General features: G+C 33.5%; 1 protein-coding gene across 1 annotated transcript in view; it reads left to right on the plus strand.

The window, feature by feature from the left end:
* The window catches only part of FBXW12 (F-box and WD repeat domain containing 12), a 34,148-nt gene extending 24,832 nt beyond the window's left edge, over positions 1-9,316 (plus strand). The window contains exons 6-10 of the mRNA XM_051983819.1: positions 193-357; positions 2,786-2,993; positions 5,332-5,510; positions 5,596-5,723; positions 6,734-9,316. Of these exons, the coding sequence (XP_051839779.1) occupies positions 193-357; positions 2,786-2,993; positions 5,332-5,510; positions 5,596-5,723; positions 6,734-6,833 (780 nt within the window). The 3' untranslated portion in view covers positions 6,834-9,316. The remainder of the gene's footprint in view (positions 1-192; positions 358-2,785; positions 2,994-5,331; positions 5,511-5,595; positions 5,724-6,733) is intronic.
* The last annotated feature ends 14,716 nt before the right edge of the window (positions 9,317-24,032 follow it).

Raw genomic sequence — 24,032 nt, forward strand, 5'->3', positions numbered from 1 at the left:
TTCTTAACCAGCTCTTCATTGTTTTTAGGCCAAAGTTGGCAGTAACCAACAGATAGAAACCAGCAGCTTATTGTATGCGACTTCAATGCCATAAAAATACTTTGAGTGCCAGATAAGTCTCCTATTTATCTGCTTTGTGAGTTCTATTTATTCCCACTGCACTATAGATATTTCTAATTTTTTTCTTTTTAGGTGGCCATCACAGAAGGTGTGCTTTATACCTTAACAGTTCCCTGCTTGAAGGAGGTCTCCCAAGTTACTGCATTTCAGAACTGTCATATAGATTTGCTACGCTGCTCACAAGACAAGAACTGGATATTGGTTGGCTCTACCAAGAATCCGGATGTTTTGGTAAAGGTACGGTCTTTTATGAAAAACATCTCCCATTGGTTGTATTCTTTAAAATATTGATGACATACTGCAGCAATACATTCCAGCATTTGGTTCCGTTCAGTCCAGCATGCTGTTAGTAGTGTCTGCTCTATCAAAAGCCCTGTATTCTATGATGGGGGATAGAAACTTCCACTCTAATGGGAGAAAGAAAACAAGACACAAAATAACTCAATACTCCTTAGAATATAAGTGCAACAGAGAAGTCTGGCAAAAAGACAGATCAGTTCTGGCCTAGAAATTATTTCTTAGAACCAAATGGCCTCCAAGCTCTTTTCTCAAGAGCATTTAGGTTCTTTCTGTGAGTTACTAGAGAGTTAGGTGGTATGAGTACAGAATAGATCATGGAGCCAGCAAGAACTGATTTCAAGTTTCATCTCTGACAAGTACTAGGTAGTGAGAATTAGGGCAAGATCTTCTACCTATCAGTGGTCTGTGCATCTTTATAAATCTTTAGGTTCCAGCTATATTGTCAACACGCATTGATAGAGGGAGTTTCCACATCTGAAAGTTCCTTATTTCAATGAAAACACTGGTCCAGTCTCCTGGGAACATATGCCTTAGTGAGAGAACAATATCAGTCTGTGGTAGGGCCAGAACCCAGACTTTAGGGAGTTAAAGAAGACACAAAAGAGTGAAGGAAGGAAAAATAGAAGTTTTCCCTCAAAATTTTACTCTAATCCATTCTTTCCTTTTTTCCTCTCTCCAAATATCCCCAAGATAAGACTATGATCACTTAATGCTTCAGGTGTGTCCTTCCTATTGTTCACCATTCTCTAGTCTTTCCTCCTTTCCTGGTTATTCTACCTAAGTTGCCAGATTTTTCTTCCAAAGCAATATGATCACATCACTTGTTCAGTGCTCAAAGCCCTTCAGATACTTGCCATTGCCTATGGGATTAAAAAAATCCTTAGCTCAGTAATTCAGTACAATCCTTTTTTGACCCTATTGTACTCAAGCAGCCTCATCATTCCCACATGAAGCATACCTTCTATCAAGGTAGGAAATAGAAGAGCATGTATAGGGGATGGCAAGCAAGGTAAAAGATAGCCATCTTGTTCGGAGGGTAGATTTTATGATGGGGAATAATATTCAATCAACATGCAAAGGTAGGTTAACACCACACTAGTTTTCCACACAAAGTATGTATTTGTCTCAGAGGCACTGGGGAGCCACTGCAGCTTTTTGAGCAGAGGAGTGACATAGGAAAATTTATATTTGAGGAACAACAGTCAGCTGTATGGAAGATAGACTGTATAGATGCAGAATTAGATAAAATGAGGCCAGTAATGAAGTCATTTCAATAGTTGACAGGTGATCAAGCTGGCTATGGTATGAATGAGAAAAGGAGGAGGGTCTGAGAGATAGAAAAAGTGAAATCTATAAGACTTGGACACTTAATGGATATGGGTGAAAAATGAGCAAAGATCACTGGCTGTAACAATAGAGAGACCACTGGTGACTTTGGGAAGTTTCAGTAAAATTATGGGGTTCAGAAGGGAGTGGGATGCAGGAGGGTAGATAGAAATTTTCCATAAAAACTTTTCCAGGAATTTGGGTATGAAAGAAAAACAAAGTATACAAGATAACTTAAGGAGATGATAGGACCAAGTGAATTTGTGGGTTTTTTTTAAGAGACCTTGGATATGTTTTGCAGGCAGCAGAGAAGGAATGAGGGGAGGATAATGAGGAAGAAAAGCGGTGATCAAAAGGGCAAGCTTTCAAAGGAGGCAAATGGAAGTAGAATCAAGAATACTTGTAGAGGATCTGGGATTAGCAAGGAGAAAGGCAACATTATTCCCCCAACAGTGGAGTAAAGGAAGAGAGAACTGAGTGCTGGAAGTGGTGAGGGGGACAATCTATGATGCTGAGGTGACTTGAAGTATTGAATTGGATAGGAGGAAGAATTTATTTGAGATGATCTCAATTTTTTCAATTTAGTATGAGGCAAAGTCTTTTGCTGAAAGTTAGGTAAAAGGAATGGTTTCAGTGGCTTGAAATGAATGAATGAATAAAAAAAGCATTTATGAAGGATTTACTATCTGTCAAGATGTACTTTGTGGGGGATTCAAATATCAAGAAAGTATGTGAGGTACAGGAGGATTGTGAGATAGATAAATTTGAGAAAGGAAGAACAATAATTTGGTAAATACCAGTTACCTCTATGTGTTGTTATCCAAGAGTGCTTCTCTACAAGGCAAACATTATCTCCTGAGCCCGGCTTCCTATTTTTTCCCTCACCAACTGAAGCATCCAAGTGCACCCCTGGGCCATTGCTACCACTAGGGTCTCAAGGTCCTGCTAGGCGAGCTCCTGACTTTAATTTGCTCCATGCACAGATATTCCTGGAATGGTTCTGGTTATACATGCAGTGGTGTTTGTGATGTCTCTGCAGGTGTTTCACACAGATTCCTTGATCAGACCATCTCAAGATAAACCTCTTTCTACTTCCCTGCCTGTTGGAGGATGTCGGAATGCCAGCTGGGCACCCAAAGAAGCAGGCAGGTTAATTGTGCTGCATCAAGATAGAAGAACCAGGAACCTGTCTATCACCACTTTTGATATAACATCAAAACGATCCAAGAATAAAATGGAAATTCTGGGTAAGCTTTATTCTTTCCCTCAACTATGTGCTTTGCTGTTTATAACAAATGAACTAATTTATACTTTTCTCTCATTGATGAAAAAAATATATAAAACATGAGATAGAGGAAAGAACCCTGCCCTAGAAAACAGGAATTTGTATTCTAGAATGGAATATGCCAGTAAGTAGCTAGCTGCTTGATTCTTGACATATCACTTCATCTCTGAACCTCAATTTTCCCTTGTGTAAAATTGAAAGTTTGAATTAAATGAACTCTCAAATCCCTCCTAACCTCCATGCTTCTATGGATTCTTTTTATATATTTGCTAGCCTCACAGGGCAGAATTAGATGCAATCAGTAAAAAATTATACAGAGAAGCTTTTAGGCTTGATGTCAAGGAAAGTTTCTAAATATTAAGCTATTAATAAATAGATATTAAGGTAATTAGGCCCTTTAAGTCTGTGGCTTAGGAGACATGACTTGGATATATAATATCTGAGGAATGTGGATATGGTGGAGGACAGGACTTAAAAATCAAAGGGATTTCCAAAAATTGGAAGAGATTTCAGTAGTCATGTGGTCCAATACACATCCAAAAGAATCCCAAGATTACAAGTGGTTTTTGAAGTGTGTATGTATATGTATATTATATACATATATTGCGTATTTATACACACACACACACACACACACATATATATTTAAAGTGAGAGAGAATATCTTGTGATATATAGACTATCTTGTCAAGAATCAGTAAGTACTAAAGCTGTACTCAAGAAGGATTTGATAAATTCATGGATAATTCATCCATAATGGGTTATTAATGGGAACTAAGATGTTTTGAACCTTCATGAAAGTCTCTTCTGCTGTCTCATTATGGCATAATCAAAGCCAACAGATGACAAACCTCTCTAGAAAGTCTTACAAAGCAGGATGTCAAAGTAGACTTTATATCTGTTATCCAAGAATCAATCTACGTAAACCCGGAGATTCATAACCAGAAAGCAAATTCCCTATTGATATCTTTTTTTTTTTTTTTTGAACACAGCAACACATAAAACTCTAAATCCTAATATCATGAGATTGGGTACCAAATAAGTATTTGCCTCAAACCACAGATCTTTTGAAGTTTTTACAATATGTATTGGAGTATTTCCCCAACTTTTGTGGTTGACATCATTAAAAGCCATTAGTTCTTCTCACCACATATCCTTAGATGCACCTTTCAGAAAGTTAATCTTGGATTGGATGGGCCACTGACTGGGGGTTTACTATTATATAAGATGATCTTTCTTGATCCCTAGTTCAGTGAATAACAGTAGTTCTCACATTGGACAGGGTACCCTTCCACAGTTTTGACAGGTCATTACAAATATCTCACACAGTAAGTTAAGTGTCTCAGACCAGTCTTTGAGATAGGTAGATACTCTCATGTTCTTGATCTTTTTCACACTAATACAAAATTGTTTTTTTTTTCCCTGACACTTTTATGTTTATTATATTCATTGTCTTTTATTCAGAATGCTTCAGTCAGTCAGGGTAGAAATAGCATAGTTCTTTGACTCAGTTTTAAAGGAATCTTTTTTTTTTTTTTCAGAAAATGTAATTGGTATTTGATTTCTCGATTAGGGGATAAATTTTGTACTAAACACAACCCCTTTCTCTTGATAATAACTTGGATTCATTACTATCCCATTCTAGCTCCCTCTTAGGAATTAAAATAGAAAGATCCAGGCCCCCACATTCTGAATAATTGTGGAGCCATAAATATCTCATAGAGGAACTGGAGCTAACCAGAGTCCATTAAGTTCAACTTCCTCATTCTATTACAGATGAGGAAAAAGAAATTGTAAGACATGAAAGTAGTAGTAAGTTAAGAATTACAACCTAGGTCCTTTGATTTCAGAAATAAGTCTTCCTTCTGTACTATGATGCCTCCCAGAGCTTATCTCTAAACTTTCTTCATCTAATTTTTAAGTACATACTATTTACAGTGCTCTGTGGTAGGCCCTAGGTGAAAACTGAAGACATGTAAAATAGTGTTCTTTCTCACTTTTGCTTATTCTTACCACCGTTCTCACCAGTGAAAAGAAAGTTTCTCAGATTTTGTTCTCAGAAAAACAATGGCTAGGAAACACTGATATTAATGAAAATGAGTCAAGCTTTAAAAATTTTGAATACCTCACTCTATTTTGTTCCCTTCTTCCATAAAACTTAGTTATCTTTTGGTACTTAACAAATGCAATAAATGTGTTTGTGATTCATTAGTTACTGTAGAACCAGTAATTTTTAGATATTAAAAGCTTTAATAACTATGGGAACTATTGACTATTTTGTTTTGTTTTGATGATAAAAGCACAACAGGTTGCAAGTTTCACATTGCCAGAATCCATCAGAACACCTCATATACTGGAAAGCCATGGTACTGACATCATTCTTCTAGGATGTGGATCAGAGCTGACAATCTTTTCAATGACTGGCAACCTGTTGGCATCCTTTCTAGACCATCACCAGACAATCACATCCATATGGGTGGTATGATGATTCAGGTACTTAACCATCATTCTCCCTTTTCTTTTTTAATTTTGGGTAAACTCACTTCCTATCTTCTCATTTTAAGGACAGTTTCCGTGTTGTCACCTCCTCCCAGGACATCTCTCTCCGAGTATATACGTGGAAAAGGGAAAAGAACACTGTTGTTCTTAAAAGCTGCTATCATTTACTAGGGGGATCTCACAGGTGGTCCAGGTAATTTCTCATTGTCTGTTTCTTCTTCTGGAAAATAGATGTTAACTAAACTGTCCTTCAAAATTGATATGAAGATTGAACAACAGGAAAGAGTTTTGAAAAATTTTAAATGACCTAGAGATACAGATTTACTAATAATAGCCATTTCATCTTCTTTTTATTAGTATCCATTCTTGTGAGTTCAGCTTGGACAACAAGATTAGCATTCACAAAAAGAAGGGGTTGATGAAGGCCATACAGACCTCTGGATAAGCCACTTGGAATATCAGTGGTCTAAGACCTAGACTCAATTAAACAGAATAAATCTGTTTAAAGTGGTAATGCCCTTGGGAGAATTAAAATTCTTTTGGGACTTACTGTTTCCTGCCTTTATTCCTACATTTAGTAAGACATAACCTGGGGCAGTTTTGTGTATGGTTCAGGTGTTCTTTACAGCAGCTTCAAGGAACTATTTTCAGTCATTTGGAGACTTTGGAATTTTGCTGTTTTGCAGTTTACTTTAAAATGGGTTGTCACCTAGGGATAGGAATAGGATCTTTTAAGAAAACTTAGAATCACTTCATGAATTTTCACATAAATCTTGAAATTTCAGCTCTTTGGTACACTTCATTTTGATATTCTGAAGCATTGTGGAATGCTTTTTTTCATTTGAATGAATACTACCTTAGTTACTGAACCAGTGGACCTTACAAATTCAATAGAAAGCAGCCTTTGTTTGGCAAAGATCCAGTGAGTGAGTGCTCCTTGAGATTTTAGTGCCTAAGATTGGATATCTTAATATAAAAGGTTGTGATTGCCACTCAGTCTGAAACATCCCAACAATGGCTTCTTGCTCCATAGTAGCTATTTGGGTTCTCAGAATCTCACATCTAGTGTCCCAGGTGTCCATCAAGAGCCAGAAACCCTTGGAAAGATGAAATTATCTTTATAGAAGTGACTCATTCCAGAAAGTATTTAGTAACATTAAACTTTTTTTTCATTTACAAGGATTTTCTCTTTTCTCCCTACAGTGGATTCACAGATGTGGTATGTGACAATGTGAGCATCGTGGCTGTGGAGTCCAGAAAATGTGGCATGAACATTTTAAAAGCTTATCTCTTCAACCTATAACATATTTACCATGAGAGTAGTTATAGTTTTGTCTCTCCATTCTGCCTTTAGTAAGGAACATTAAAAATTAGAAAAAATCTTGACCAATAAATTGGAAAGAAATCGTAATAACATTCATTTAAACAAATATTTGCTTCTGTGCTATATCTGAGGCTGTATGTACAAAGGATGTAAAGTGCGTAAGATTTTATGTTATGTAAAGAATTGCATTTTCTGTTTTCTGTTAGTAGCATGTATTACTTAAGCATGTACCTATGTGATTGAATCCTTGGAACTTTTTTTTTTATTTGAATCTGTATAAGTTGGGCAACTTAAAAGTGTGTAATGTGATAAATGTCTTCTGTTTTAATGGCTAGATCTAGTATTCCTTGAGATCATATGCAAACTCGGTACTCCCTTCTTCAACTAGGCAATGAATATTTCAATTACTGAAGGTTCTTTTTGTTAAGGGAAAGTACAACTCATCATTACCCACTTCAAAAGAGTTTATTCTGCATGCTAATGTGACCATTCCAACTGCTTCACTCCAGTACATTTACCAAACACTTGACCCACAAAGTTGCCTAGGTATTGTAAGTGATGTATTTCTGCTGCCAAGTTCTCTTTAAAGTGCCTGGGAAAGAAGCCTTTCTTCTGATTTCTCCTAGCAAGTGTTTTCCTAATCCCTTTTATTTTAAAAGCAGTACAGAAATGGAAGAGTTTGAATGTTAGCAATGATATGTACATAGGTGATCTTATTCTTTTGTCCAGGAAAAAGCCTGATACTTTTTTTTTTTTCTTTAGGTTGAATTTAATTCCTGAAGTTGTATGTCACCACTAGTTTTTCCCTAGATGTCTTTTGCATTTTGCATAAAATGGTATTATTCCACTTGATAGTGAGATGTAATTTAAATTGCTTTTCTAGTAAGAGGAATTGGTTTACCTAACTATTTCTACATAATTTTATATGGTTCCTCTTTTTTATTTAACCTTTTAAAACTTATTTTATTTTTTCCCAATTGTAGACAGAGAGAATTTTTTTTAACATTTTAAAAATTTTTTTGAGTTCCAAATTTTCTCCCTCTTTCCTTTCCTGAGAGGGTAATTTGATGTTACATACATGCAATCATGCAAAATACATTTCCATATTAGTCATGTGAGAGAAAAAACCCCCACAGATCTTCCCCCCCCCCCCCAAAAAAAAATCCCACAACGAAAAAGTGAAAAACAGTATGCTTTAGCATATGTTTGGAGTCTTTAGGAGTTCTTTCTCTGGAGGTAGAGAGCATCTTTCATCACAAGTCCTTTGTAATTGTTGCGGAGCATTGTATTGCTGAGAATTGTTAATTTATTCATTTGATCACTGTACAATATTGCTATTTCTGTGTACACTGTTCTCCTGGTTCTGCTCACTTCACTTTGTATCAGTTCATGCATCTCTCCAGGTTTTTCTGAAAGCGGTCCACTTATCACTTCTTTTATAGCACATTGTAATCATATACTACATGTTTAACCAATCCCCAATTGATGGAAATCCTCTTGATTTCTAATTCTTTGCCACTACAAAAAAGACCTAAAAATATTTTAATGTATAGTAAATCCTCTCCCCCTTTCCCTATTTTAGCTTTTTAAAAATCTCTTTGGGATAAAAATCTAGTAGAGTTATTTACTGGGTCAAAGGGCATGTTTATAGTTGAGTATAGTTTCAAATTGCTCTCCAGAATAATGGGATCAGGTCACAACTCCATCAATGGTGGATTAATATCCCAATTTTCCCATATCCCCTCCAATTTCCATTTTTTGGTCATATTAGTCAATCTAATAGATGTGAAAGGATACCTCAGAGTATTAATTTGCATTTCTGTAAACAAACTCTAGTGGTAGAACATTCTTTCCCTTATGATTATAGATAGCTTTGGATTTTTCATCTGAAAGCTGCCTGTTTGTATCCTTTGATATGATTTATCAATTTGGGAAACAACTTGTATTCTTATAAATCTGACTCACTTATCTAAATATCTGAGAAATAAGGCCTTTATCAGACACTTGCTGTTTAAAAAAAAAAAAAAGTCCCCTAATTTTCAGCTGTCTTTTGATCTTGGCTGCATTGGTTTTATTTGTGCAAAACCTTAAATTTAATGCAATCAAAATAGCCCATTTTATATCTTGTAATGTCCTATCTTGGTCATAAATTCTTCCTTACCCATAGATCTTACAGGTAAACTATTCCATGCTCCTTTAATTTGTCCATGGTTATCACCCTTTATGTCTAAATCATGTACCCATTTTGACCTTTTCTTGATATATAGTGTGAGATACTAGTCTATACCTTGTTTCTGCCAGACTGTTTTCCAGTTTCCCCAGTAGTTTTTGTCCAATAGCGAGTTCTTGTTCCAAAAGCTTGGATCTTTTGTGTTTATCAAACACTAGATTACTATGGTCAATTATTATTGTGTATTGTGCACATGGTACCTGAAGTTCAAGATATACATTTTTTGTTGTTACATGGGTCTTCAGCAGTCTTCTTGTGTGAAACGTTATTTAATTGTTCTCATCTTCTAAATGTGGCTGTGTCCTGGTTCCTCTTCTCCCTCTATCTTGCTTGGGGAACTAATCAGTTCACCTGGGTTCACTTGTTTCTTACACAGACCAAATAACCCCACATCTACCTATATCCAATCATAATACTCCACTTGAGCTAGTGTCCCAAACACCAATTGCCTCTTAGATGTCAAAGTAAATTTCCTAAAGCAGTTCAAGGATCTCTGTATTTTCCCCTTCTAAACCAACCTTCCCATCTCAATTTTCCTTTTACCTTTGAAAGTACCTTCTTTCTTCCTATTCACCCAGGTCTACAATCTGTCATCCTTGACTCATTTGAATTGACCCCACATAACAAATGTGTTGTTTTTAACTTTAATTACTTCTTTTTCACTACAATTATCACTCCTTGCCTAGACCTCATCTTAACTATTGCAAAAATAGCCTGCTAGTTCAGGAATTAGCAAACTACAGCTTATTTAGCCCTCTACCAATGTTTTTCATAAGGCCTTATGTAAGGCAAGTAAGACTTTAAAAATATTTTATTTAAGAATGTAAAAACCCATTTTTTGCTCGCAGACTGTACAAAAATGGGCTGGTGAAGCTAAGAGAATTTGCCCCCAACCTGTTTTTCCCATAGATGATATTCTCCTTCAACAAAATTCAGTGGCTCCCTGTTGTCTTCCAGAATCAAATAATTTCCCTATTTGGCAGTTAGGGCTTAACAATAACTTTTATATATGCACAGGCTGCCCCCCACCCCCAAACTTTAGACTAACTAAAAGGCTTTAAATTCCATAAGCTACTACAAGAAACCACACCCAGTTCTCCCAGCTCCCAAGGCATTTTGCCTATAATTTGCATTTTGTCTCCATGAATGGCTTGGGCAGCGCATTTCTACCTTTCTTTGTAGCCCATGCCTGGCACCTAGTAAGCATTTAATGACTGACATTTATCACTATATTTTAGTGAGGAATTAGTAGGACACTGAAAGTTAATATTAAAGGCCATATCCAGTGATGGCAATGAATTTATGTATTGCTATAAGACTGAAGAGAAATTTACAAAACGTTGGACATTAATAGGCAATGAAGCAAAAACCAAGGATTGTCCTATTGTATGAAATAGCCATGTACTCAAATTAGAGTCCAAGACTCACTCTCTATCCAAGACATATTACTATGATGATAAAGTCACTTTAATGGTTATGAATCTTTTAAGAAACTGTCTATAGAGCACAGGACTGAGGAAGACCATGTTCAAAGCCCACTTAAAAACATTAGCTGGGTAATGCAGAGCAAGTCACATTACATCTGCATTTGTTTCTCCATCTGTAAATTATGGGGCAGGACCCGATGATTTCCAAGTTCCTTATCTGTACAGAGAAAATCTTTACACTGAGCCAGTTTGATTGAATCAAACTCAGTCCCCTCCCAACCCACCCATTTCAATTCGTTTATGCATTTTTGTAAATCTTGAAACTGGAGCTCTTGAGTCAAACACAAAAAAGTAGATTTGGAACAGAATTTTATTTGTTGATAGCTCATTCTCCTTTACATGTAAACAAGAGTCCACAATAGGCAAACGAAATTAAATTGAACATTCAACATTTTTATTATACAGCTTTAACTCAACAATTTTTTTTAAAGCCCAACAAATTAGAGATGCTGTCTATTCTTTAAGGAAGCAAGAATAGAGAATGTTAACATTCACATGCACCTGGTTTTCAGTGAATCTACACAAAGCTCCAAGGTCATCTACTTCCATTTAGCACTAAAAAAGATTCTAAGCATTACATCACTAAAAAATTTTCTCAACGTCCTAAAAACATAATTTTTAGCATTAATTCTCTTTATGGTATTAAAGTTCAACATCCTGATGTTCTAAGGAAATACACAAATATTTTAAAAAGGCAATTTGAGGCCCAACATAAAAAAAAAATCAAAATTAAACAATAAAAACAAACAAAACCATGTGAAAAATCTAGACCAAAGTTACCTGAGCATGTAACTCATCAATGATAAACGCACTGATCTCTCTGGGTTAGAGAAGTGTAAGTTTATAAAACTAAACAAATTTTTGGCCCAAGTTCATCTTGTGAACGAACCCAAATGCTATTTTTGGATTATTGGGCTAATACTTTTAATATTGAAATAAATCTAGTAGTTATGATTTTTACTGAGGAATTCTAATAATTGCAGGTTGTGACCAAACCTGCTGTTACTTCAAAATACATTACTAATTATATACTTGTACTTTTTATATAGTTGTTTTCCTCCCATTCTCACTCCATTTAACATGTAGACATCTACTTTAACTGAGCCAAAAACAGGTTCCGTTGTAATAATAGAGCCCTAAGAAAGGCAGCAGGTTGTATAGTTAACTCCTTGTGGGCAAAATCCCTGCCCTAAAACTATGCAACCTACTACCTCTTCCTAGGAGCCCATTCATTCTTCTGCAGTTCTTCTATTTGGCTGCTGCACTGTAAACCATCCTGTTAGCTTAGGCCACATAATATTTAGTTCCCGAAATTTAGCAAATATTCCTTCCATTGATACTGCTCTTAATATTACAAACATTTATACTTGTTAAATTTATAGAATTATTTTTAATCAAATATTCAAAAATGTTATAAAGAAAATAATTCAATCAAGCATAGTAGGCAGTATTATAGATATTTGACAGCACCTAATTAATAAATCTAGTACAGAGAATATCCTTTATAATAACTTTTCAAGGCTCTTAAAAAGAAATTACTTAAGCCTGGAGCAAGGAAGGAAAAAAGTGCCTCACTACCAATTTTTCAAGCACACTTGCTGATTTTGTTGCTTCACATATTCCAGACAATTCTAATACTAAAACTGCAATTGCATTCTTGAGTTTAATGACTGATGAACAAACTTTGAATAAAAGTTGTACTAATGGTATATAGATCACCCAACTATTCTGCCTAATTAAAATCTTTTGAAGGGCAAAAGCATCTGTGTCACAAATTTAATCAAATAGTAAAAAGATCTTCCCCTCCCCCCAAGTCTTTTTTGGAAAATTAAGACATACTAGAGAGGGTGCAGTGTTTTCTTCCCTTTGACCTTTATAGATTTGAACTAGAAAATTGAGCAAATCCTCCTTTCAAATTTGTACCAATGTGCTTGAAATTCTGGGCTTTGCTTCCTCAGCAAGGAATAGCAAATGTTCTTGGTCATCCTGGGCACACCAACAAAGTTTGGGGAAGACTGGAGAACCAGGCAATCTTTACAATTTCAGGATACTGACAAATCATATAGTACAATCAAATGAAAGAGCAAGAAGTATTTCTGCCTGGAGGAGCCACAGCCTTTTTCAGAAGATTCAGTACCTCCTCTCTGATTAATAGCTTCATGTCTACTTTAGAAGTTGTAGGGTTAATTCTCAAACAAATGGAAATACAGTCAAGAGCACTAGCATCCATTCATTCTAGCATTCTTCAAGAGATTAGAAAGGAGGAGCTTATGTTGGGCTTGGTCAGAAAGAGTTGGAAGACAGTTGCAATAGAACTCCTCTTGGCCTTCAATTCTTGGGATTTATAAAGTTAAGAAAAACAAGCATCTAACAAACATCAAATAATCTAACATCATAACTAGTTATTTATATCAAAGCTCTTAAAGTTAAATGGGTAGACAAGATAAGCTAAGTCAATAAAAGCATAAAATATAAGTATAAAGTAAATATAAATAACATATACACATAAAAAATTGACTTAAGTCCTTAAAAAATGCAATATTCTTTCAGAAAACCACTGTCAATACAAGAAAATGCAGTGTCAATAAGTTTTTACATCATCAAGACCACTAGAGCATTACAAAAACAAATTTTCTGACAGTACAAATATGAACTGATAATGGAATCTTTGCAAAGAATCAATGAGGCCTCTATATTAAGAATATTCACAGATAAATGGATAATTTGCTTGTAAAAGGAATCAAATTTTGTGGTTATACATCAGTTTTTTAAAAAATAGAGAAGCCCAAGTAAAATATATTAGAGGCTCAAAATACTTAGTTCAATAGTAAATAACAAATTACACAACATTTGCTTTGTTAGGAATACAAATACCATGACAGTAGCATGGGAGAACAATCATACTAGATCAGCATCTATGCAACCATTTAGTACTGTAATAGCTTGTTCACTCTATGATCTAATATAAATTTTCAAAATGATTGCACAGCCCAAAGAATTATAAAACATATAAAAGGGACTAAAATAGTATTTGCTGTATAAAAATCAATTTTCAGGGCTAGAAGGGATATTTGAAATAGCCTAAGCCTAATTCAATTTTCCCAATGAAAATGAAATGTACCCAATCAGGAGAACTGTACTGAAAAGGCTAGATCTCCCTCACAACCTTCCATTGTGATCCTTCCATTATATCAAATAACAAATGATGAATTTAAAAGTATAAGAAATGAATACAAAGTATATAAAGTTTTAAAATAAGAATTTCAAGCTGTACACGACCACATAAATATGTTCAAAATCAAAATGAGAGAAATACAAGGTAACAGGTCTCAGACAATTCACACCCAGCAATGAGAGACAATGATATGGAACAAGCATACTGATATATTTGAAAACAAAAAAGGATAATTCAATTTGGAATTATGCAAAAAAAAAAAATAATAATAATGACAAATGACAATTTCCTCACCCTTACATTAGTCATCTCAGAATTTACTGGGACATTCACTAGGGAAATCAGAGAAAAATGAAATCCATATATCCTGTAATAATTGTAGTAGCATTTTGTGTTAGCAAAAACTGCAAACTAAATGAGTGTGGATTGAGGAATGTTCAGGAAAAATGGCACACACATCAGTGTATCAGTAATTCAGAGGAACATGGGAAGGTCTCTACAAATGACATACATGGAAATAAGCAAATCCAATATATAGACTGAAATTTAAATATAAAGTTCTCTAAAACATGCATTTTAGTTTCTCACAAAACATTTCAAATATAGGAAGTTGATTCTTAATTAATGAAAAAACTAATGAAGATAGAGAATAATGAAATATCATGATAGAAAAGTACGAGATTATTAAGGCTGATTGATGCACACATCATTAGATGTATATTAGATGCTTTTATTTATTTGGTTTTTCTTTGCTTCCAAGCAAAGGTTTTGGGAGGTGTGGTGGGGGAAGTTTGAAATAAATGAATGTAAAAACTAGGCATCAAGAAAATATATTTAAAGAGAAAAAATAATTATTTAAATACTATAAAAATGCAATGGGCAAAAAAAGCTCTGGGCTTTGAAAGCACTTAACAAAGATCTTTAACCAACAATAAAAGCAACAACTTTCTAAAGATAAAAAGAACCAAACATGTAATTTTTCAATGGGATTCAGATACAGCATTCACTGTGGAGTCTAATATTATTTTCTTTACAAATTGAATCTGAATTGCATTTTACTTGTTAAGACATTTTGCACCAATTTTATTTTTAAAAATTAAGAATCCAATACAATTTCACTTATGAAAACAACTGATAAACATTTTCAAGAAACTGAGAAAATTTTGTCAGTTCATTCTGCTGAAAAATTCAAGATTCAAATAAGGGAAAGTAATGCTATCACTGCTACTGCACAAAGCAAACAGCATGTTCAGAGGATAAAGTACTTTCATATTGCTGTTGAACATAGAACATCATCAGATATACTTCTGGTTGTAAACTGAAATTGTATGCAAATATCCCTCCTTGCAACTCTGATAGCCTATTATTTTATATCTTTAATTATTCCTATCTCTTTCAAGCTTTATTTTTCTGAAATATGCTCAGATTGATATACTTAGAAATATACCATATATAAAGAAAAACTGAATGGACTTCATAACTGTTTGAATCCCAACAAATCTTAAGGTCTGAAAAGATTATGATGAAAAGAACACACACTATATGTGGCATAATTTTCAGATTAGTTCATTTTTTCTTGTTGCTCTATATTCTTGACACTAAGGAAGGACACCAAGTTCAAAAATATGTAACTTTGTTAAATACTATCAATTTGTCTATTTTTATCTGTTCAAACTTTTGTTTCTTAAAAATTAGGGAAAAAAATCTAAGATGATAGATTTCTTAAGATTAGCAGCTTTTATACAATCTTACAATGTTTAATATTTAAAGGGTAAATAATCCAAGAATGATACAACTTCAAAAATTTAATTAAAAATACATAATTTTATGAGTAAATCAAGTCATGTATAATGTACTTTTAATATTCATTGAATTACTACTGTGAATAGAAAAATCCTGTGTATTGATTCTCCTTGGCTTTTTGAGGGATATGGAAAGATGAGAAAGAAAAAATATAGAAACACTTGCTTTACATGGCTATATGCAAATATTTTACATCCCTTAGATAGTCCTTTGTACAAACACAATAATAAAATCTGTGTCAATCCTGTTTAAGCAGGCTATTCTCCCAACTCTAAGTCTACCATTCCTAATTTTGCTCTCTGAGCTAAAGAGAACAGATCTAGTTGTTCCCCTCCACCCCCCTTTCCAAGTAACAGCTTCTCAACTACTTATCATTTTAATTCTAGTCTTTTCGACAGGCTAAACTTAATCTAATATGGCATTAACTCACCATTCTGTTTGCCCCCTTCTGAAGGCTTTCCAGTTTATCAATGTCCTTTCTAAAACGTGGTGTTCCATGACTGAAACCAACATACCACATCAGATAAATACAGCCTTTTAAGTAGCTAGTGTAGAATATGCTCTTGATATTGACTGCACCTGTAAAATTAGCATTTTAAGAAACTTCCCAGAAATTCAAAAATTCAATAGGATTATGAATTGAAATATTCCCAACTTTGAAGAATTGAACAGATACAAACCACAGCAAACAGTAGAATGTCTACTCCTCAGGGAAGGCAATAGATTGTATAGTTATCTCCTGAACAGGGTAAAATCACTACCCCACAACTATACAATCTACTACCTCACTCTGACAGAGCAATATTAAGCAATGGCGATCAAACCTTTCAGAAAGATGACAGGTATAAAACCATTTATCTTAACATAACTATGATATTTATAATTTTACACATTAAAAATGTTTTTGATATACACAATATAAAAATGTTTTTTTGCTTAGAGGTCCAAATGTACAGTTACAAAAAGTATGAAGAGAAAGTGCAAAACCAAATATGTTATATTCACTGTTATCAAACTGCTTTATATGGTAACTTGGGCACCTGAATCACATTTAAATCTTAAGTTGATAATTACAATGTTGAAATAACTGCTCAATTCAACAGAGACAAGAAACTAACATAGGTGCTTTTTCCTCCCCACTCAAGCAGATAGAAATTATATCTAATAATTGCTTCATTTTTATTTCTTTGTAACTCATCCAAATATATTTATGCCATTAGAGGTAAAATAACATGATACATTTAGGAAAAAATATAAACCCATGAATTTTTAAGACATAAATGTGGCAAAGTAGATTTTCCCATTACCCCAGCTACCAAAATTTCTTTTTAATGTGAAAACAAATTGATGTTGCACATTCATATGTAATTTACATCATGCACATTACAGCAAGTTATGACCAAACTATTCAATGCCTTTTAGTTATTAATTTCAAATAAAAATATTCCTGAAGATTTCCTCCCACTTTAAGAAAGACAGTAGATTGTATAGTTATCTCCCAGTGGTGGGTGTGACCCTAAAACTATACAACCTACTACCTCATCCCACAGTGGAGTTTTAGTCGTAGTTGCTGAGAAAGAATCTCAATTCAGCCAAGTCAAAAGACCAAGGAAAAAAAAACCAAATAATGGTGTTCTCTTCTGCTGATGTGATCCTGTTGCTTTCCTGTGTGTGATTTTAAACTGTTAATGAACACATTAATTTTAAAAAATTAACTTGAAATGTAAAATTGCAGCATATCATTGAATAAAGAAACCATCAAACTTATATTATACCAAAATAAGAATTCTAATTTTTTCCATGCTGTAAACCTTTTATATCTTAATACCAAATTAAATTTTAAAACATTCTTAACAGTTAAAACCTGGCATGGGGGCAGAGCCAAGAGGAGGCAGGAACTCACTCGAATTCTCCAAATTCCCTTCCAAATTGTACAATAACTTCTCAAACCAAATTCTACAGAAGCAGAACCAAACAAAATGTTGGGACTAAGACTACTGAGCAAATCCATCTCATTGGGCTGGATACCTGATCAGAGAAAGAACACAGGGAATCCTTTGGTAGCTTTGGATTCAGGACTCTTGCACTGGCCAGAAGCTGTTTCACACCAAAGAAGAGCACTAGTACTTGTGGTGGCAAGGGAGCAGGGACTCTGGTCACAGTTCCAAGATGGGGAGGAGTGCTAATGGTTGCTCACAAGGGAATAAGGGTCCTGGTCTGTTTCAAGGGTGAAAGAAACAGTAGTGCTCGAGGCTGTAGGGGACCAGGGGAACTTGTTGCTTTTTCAGGGCCAAGAGGAACATTCTCACCTGCTACTGACAAACAAGGTCCCCTTCTGAGTAAAGACCAGGCTAGGGGAACAGTGACTATATCTCACCTTAATTAATACCAGCTTGGGCGCACTGAAAACTTAAGACATCAGACCTAGTTCTGAAAAAAGCAATATGAAAAACCTGAAGCTTGGGACAGTGCCTTATGCACATGGGGAGCAGAGTCCTACTTTAACGAAAATGTAAAAGTCAAGAAATAAGCTGTAAAAATGAGCAAACAACAAAAAAGAAACCTGGCCATAAAAACTTATGATGGTATTAGGTAAGATAAAGTTACTAACTTAATGGATAAACCAAGACCCAAAAGAAAAAGGAAAACAAATGTGAACTGACACAATGCCAACAAGAATTCCTGGAAGAATTTTAAATGATTTAAAAAAGCAAGTAAGAGGTAAAGGAAAAATCAGAAAAATAAATGATATTGATGCAAGAAAATTATGAAAAAAGAATCAATAATTTGGTAAAAGAACAAAATACTGAAGCAAATAACATCTTTAAAAAACCCAGAAAGATATAAATGGAAAAAAGAGGTACAAAAATTCACCAAAGAAAATAATTCCTTAAAAATTAGAATTAGGTAACTGGAAGCTAATGACTCCATGAGACAGCAAGAAACAAAGTTTAAAAAAAAAAATGAAGAAGAAGAAAGAAGAAAGAAGAAGGAAGAAGAAGGAGGAGCAAATGTGAACTATCTCAGTGAAAAAATAACCTGGAAAATAGAACTAGAAGAGATCATTTAAGAATTATCAGACTATTTGAAAACCATAATCAAAAAACAAGGTTTAAAAAAAAAAAAAAAGCTTAAACATCAACTTTACTGCTCCAAATATTCTAGAACTGGAGGGTAAAATAGAAATGGAAAGAATCTACCAATACCTTCTGAAAGAAATAACAAATTGATTAACTCCCAAGAATATTAGCCAAGTTCTAAACCTCTTGGGTTAAAGAGAAAATATTGCAAGCATCTGGAAAGAAATAATTTAAATGTCTAAGAGCTATAGTCAGGATCACACAAGATTTAGAACTTCCACTTCTGAATCTGAGGACTTGGGAGTGATATTCCTGAAGGAAAAAGAGCTAAGATTACAACCAAGAATAACCTATTGTGAAAAACTGAGTATAACCTTTCAAGAGAAAAATTAGGTATTTAATGAAACAGGACTTTTAAGCATTTCTAATGGAAAGACCAGATAATAGAAAGTAGATAAATAAAAAAAGAAAAACACAAGAGATTTAATAAAGTTAAACTGTTTATATTCCTAAATTAGTTGATACTTGTAACTGCTAAGAACTTTATTAAGAGGATAATTAGAAGGACTGTACATAAGGCAAAAGATGTGAGTTCACTTTAATGGGATGATTTTTAAAAAAATAAATTTAAGTTCAGGGACAGTCATAGGGGAAAGGTCAGACAGGACAAATTAGGGAACTTGGTCTCTGGCTTTTATTACAATTTTTTCAGGTCTACCAAATGCTCAATTAAACTGTGCTTTACAGGAACATGGTAATAAGAGACAACTTCTCTGGGATATTAAAGAGAGTGATTTGAACATGGAATTTTGTCTATGGGCTATTGACTCACAACCTTACTATAAATTCAGGATTGCAGAGATAGTTAGCTATTTCTTTCCCCTCACCAAAAAAAAAAAAAAAAAAAAAAAAAGTTTTGTTTTGTTCTTTAAGGACACAGAGGATCTATATTACTTTGAATTGAAAGAAATACCAGCTGAGGGGAAGAAGTCTGAGGAATTATATCATACCAAAGAGATACGATATTAATATTAGGACCTGGCACAATTTGTACTTGGACTGACCCTCAAAATTACCTTGAAAAAATATCCCATTCATCTATCCAGTTCAAGGAATATATAATGAAAAGCAAGATGATTAGCTAAATCAGTGTCATTACAATACTTCATTGCAACAAAAAAGCTGATTGACAATTAGGGGCAAGGGCCTGATCCTAGAAATTTCCTTCCTTTTTAAATAATAAAAATACCTGCATTCCTAGCAGTAAATGCTAAGTGTTAAGTGTATAATAACAGAATTCAGTACTATATAATCTAATAAATGTTGCTTTGATACAGACTTCATAATACACATTATTACCATAGGCAGGCATTAAATTAAATACATACAATCTGATTTTAAAGAGCCTACAAATAAGAATAAGTACTTATAATTAAGAATAGTAATTTATTAGTTTAAGGAAGACCCTTCAGCCTTAATAAGGGGTATTAGGGAAAATTTAAATAAACTTTGGTTTCTAGTGCTGGAAATCAAAATACAACAGTCCTCAAGAAGCCAAAAATCAAGGCAGAACATCATTAGCTTAAGCAAAGTGATTAATTTTGACAAGTGACTATAAATACTAAAATCCTAATTTGTTAATTTACAATTAATCACTAGTGATAGAAAAGATCAGACACTGCACTTGAGCAGTTAACAGAAACTTGGAAGTAATTGGGCAGTTTAAAAAAAAAAAACTATGAATTCGCATGCAGATATTTTGAGTCTATCTGCCAATACAGACTTAGCAATGTTTCATTTTTCATAATACAACTTGGAAGTCACATGTAAACCCAAGATATGGTTACCTTCAATTTTTAAAAAATTTCTTTTTTCAACACAATTTTATTTTTCCAGCTACATATACAGAAAACATTCATTTTTGTAAGATTTTGAATTTCAAAATTTCCCCCCTTTTTCCTTAGCTCCCTAAGACAGCAAGCAATCTGATATAGGTTATTTTCAATTTTAAGCCAAATTTTCAGGGTAAATAGAATTCAAATAACCTTTAAAGAAAAATTAATTGATAAATAATAAAAATAAGTTAGTTAGGGAAATATTTTATTAGACAAGAGCTTTGCTAAAAACATCAGAAATACCTAGTTAAATCAGCCTTTTTATCTCTGCCAAGATAAACAAGTGCTTGCTGACTTCCAATACAAATAACTAATTAAATCAATTATTATTTCCCAGTATTAATTTAAAGCTCTTTAAAGAACTATACAAATCTGGGGAAGCTGAACAACCAAGATTTTAATTTCAAAGGAGTTTATTACTAAACTATAAAATCTCTACAGAGGAATGGACCATAAGATCATAATTAGAGTGAGAAAGAATGATGAAGACCTACTAGTTAAAACTGTATCTTTATTTAAACATCTCAATACAGCCTATCTCAATTTGTAACTCTCCTAGGCACATAGTACATATGTATTATTTATTGGGAATAGTTTAGTGGATTCAACATCTAATTAATAGTATTCCCTTTTGTACTGAACACAATTTTTTCAAAACCTTAAGAGTGCAGAAAAATTACATGGCTGAATGTATACATAGATGCCTTGAATTAAACCATTTCTTCTCTATTTCCCCCTTGTGCTTAAAAATTAAATTTTCACAGGGGTGACATTTAATAAATGCAGAAAAATCACTGACTTTTGGAAAGTCAAAGGATCTGGTTGAATTCAATTCTGGCTGTCATTAGCTATGTGATCCTAAGTCACAATCTTGGCAAGGCTCAGAACCATCTGAAAAATGAGTACATTGGCATTATGTATTTCATAGTTTTGTGCATATGGAAAATCATAGAAGGGTTGTGCATTTCTAATCATAGGCTACACACACACAGCGCGTGCGCGCCATCTCTCCAGCACAATTCCTAAAAAGTATACTAGAAAATTATATAATGTATAGGAGATCTGGGCTTGTTACTATAAAAGCACTGCTAACAAAAAACAAAAAAACAAAAACAAAACCACACACAAATCCCATAGCTCTAGATAAATCTCAAGTATGCAAAAGAATATGAGAAAAAGGCCACAATGGCAGGCCCATTCCATTCATTGCTTAGTAAGCTGTTGTCAACCATGTATTAACATTTTCACAGCTAAAATTTGTATGAGTCTCTCCTCAATCTTAATCTTCTCCAAGACTCTTAGGATCTTGATTCATTTTTAGGGGTTCTGTGCCTTTATTCTAAATAAAAGATATTTACTATATTATTAAACATACTTTTCTGTCAAAAGCAACATTAAAGAAAAAAGTATTAATAATCTTACTTGCTTATGATGACTTAACTGGAAATCCTGTTTCCAACATCATAATAGGCTGCTGTGGAAATAACAGAGGATTAAGACAAAAAAAACAAAAAAAAACAAAGCTATGTTAACGACTTTAAGAAATAAGACTTAACCATGCTTTATTTTAGGAGCTGCCTTATTTTAAAAAATATTTATTCATCTAAAATTTAAAAGCATTAACATTCTATATTATAAGTTAATCAGAAAACTACATAATAAAGGAGAACCTCATTCTACCCCCATCATTTTTACTTATCTAGGAAACTAAGAAACAATAAATAAACTTGTCATTTTTTAAATGACTACAGCTGACATTCTTTGGAAAAGTTCCATTATAAATTAAGTTGCTGGTGGAACAGAGAACTTAGTTATACAACTTCTTCTAAATCTAATTTGAAATCAGGGTACAGAATCAAAAAGGTCTTAGGCAAGCTAGAGGACCATAAGTTTTTTTATAAAGTCAAAACAAACAAAAAAAATAGATTTCTCTCAACTTTTGTAAAATATGATACCTTAGTAAACTTTTTTACTTTGATCATCATTTGTATTCCAATTTCAAAATTCTAATTGACATTCTGCCAATCATATCCTTCATGCCAAAACATGTCATTAGAAGAGGAATGGAAATTGAAGAATGCATTTCACTCTATCATTTCCTAATATGAAACTGGATGCAAAGGGTTTAGAAACCACTGAGTGGCAAAAAAGAATGCTGAATTCAAAAATAAAAAAAAAAATAGTTCAAATTTTGGCCCAACCACTAAGTGACCTCCAACATATCAACTGACTTCTTTGGGCTCCAGTATCCTCATCTGTAAAATGCAGATGGTCTCAAAGTTCCCTTTAGTGAAAATCTATAAACCTAGGATTTAAATAGTAAATGGATATTGATATAGATAGTACAGTATAATAGAAAGGATCAAGAGATATGAGTTATTTCTAATACTACGAATTAGTTTTGTCAATTTTTAAGTAATATTTTTGATCTGATTCTTCCAGAAAACACAGTGGACTAGATCATCTTTATAAACTGCCTATTAGCATCACCTTTGAACCATTCTATGTTTGGGGTGGAGAACAAAATAAAGGACGTAAAACAAAATTAATCAGAATTCTACCATTCTACTCCCATTTGAAACAACTCATCTTTAGAAAAAAATATTTATTTAGATTTTTAAAAAATAAACTTTCAAGATGTCCTGAATTCCACAGATATTCAGACTGCCTGCAAATCAGGATAAAAGAATATTTAGAATGACCTCAATCACAAAGCAAAGAATGATGTTCAGAACGGGCTAAAGACAAATGATTAGTACATTAGTAAAGTTCCTAATAATGTGAAAATTAAAGGAGTTAAGGAAATATCACTCCTTGAGCATTCAAGTTTAAAGTACTATTTTAAAATTCTTAATGGAAAGGGTCAGTGAAAGTCTGCCAACCAATTTCATTTGGATTTAATGACGTTATTTACAAAGATCAAAATTATAGTGAATATATATAAAATGAACATCACATTACTCATTTTTATTTATCATTCTTTTCATAAAATTATATAACCTTCAAAGAGTTCCTCAATTATAGGAAATGTGTAACTCTAAATAGGCAATCTAGTCAGTTTTGAAAAACACTATTTCTGCACCTGTTATTTCTAGTATTAAAATGTATAATTCGCAAGTCTACAAACATTTACAAAATATTTCAAAAACATTCAAAAAATGTATGCAGAAAGCAGAAAATATTTTGACTAATTCAACAAAGTATAGGGTTACATGATTTTAAAGATTTAAAGTTTTAAAAAATACCTATTATATATTTCTACCATGTTTAATATGTATTGGTCTACTTGCCATCTGAGAGGGGGAGGAAAGGGGGAGGAAATTGGAACATAAAGTTTTTCAAGGGCTAATGTTGAAGAATTATCCACACATGTTTTGGAAAATAAAAAACGTTTAATAAAGAAACAGAAACATCAATATAGGTAACTAAAACAAAAGTACCAATTACTTCCACCCTCCTCTATATGGACTTGTTAATTCTCCAGTGGTACAAAGGTGTATTCAAATAG

Source organism: Antechinus flavipes, chromosome 1 (assembly GCF_016432865.1).
Source record: "Antechinus flavipes isolate AdamAnt ecotype Samford, QLD, Australia chromosome 1, AdamAnt_v2, whole genome shotgun sequence".
Lineage (NCBI taxonomy): Eukaryota > Metazoa > Chordata > Mammalia > Dasyuromorphia > Dasyuridae > Antechinus > Antechinus flavipes.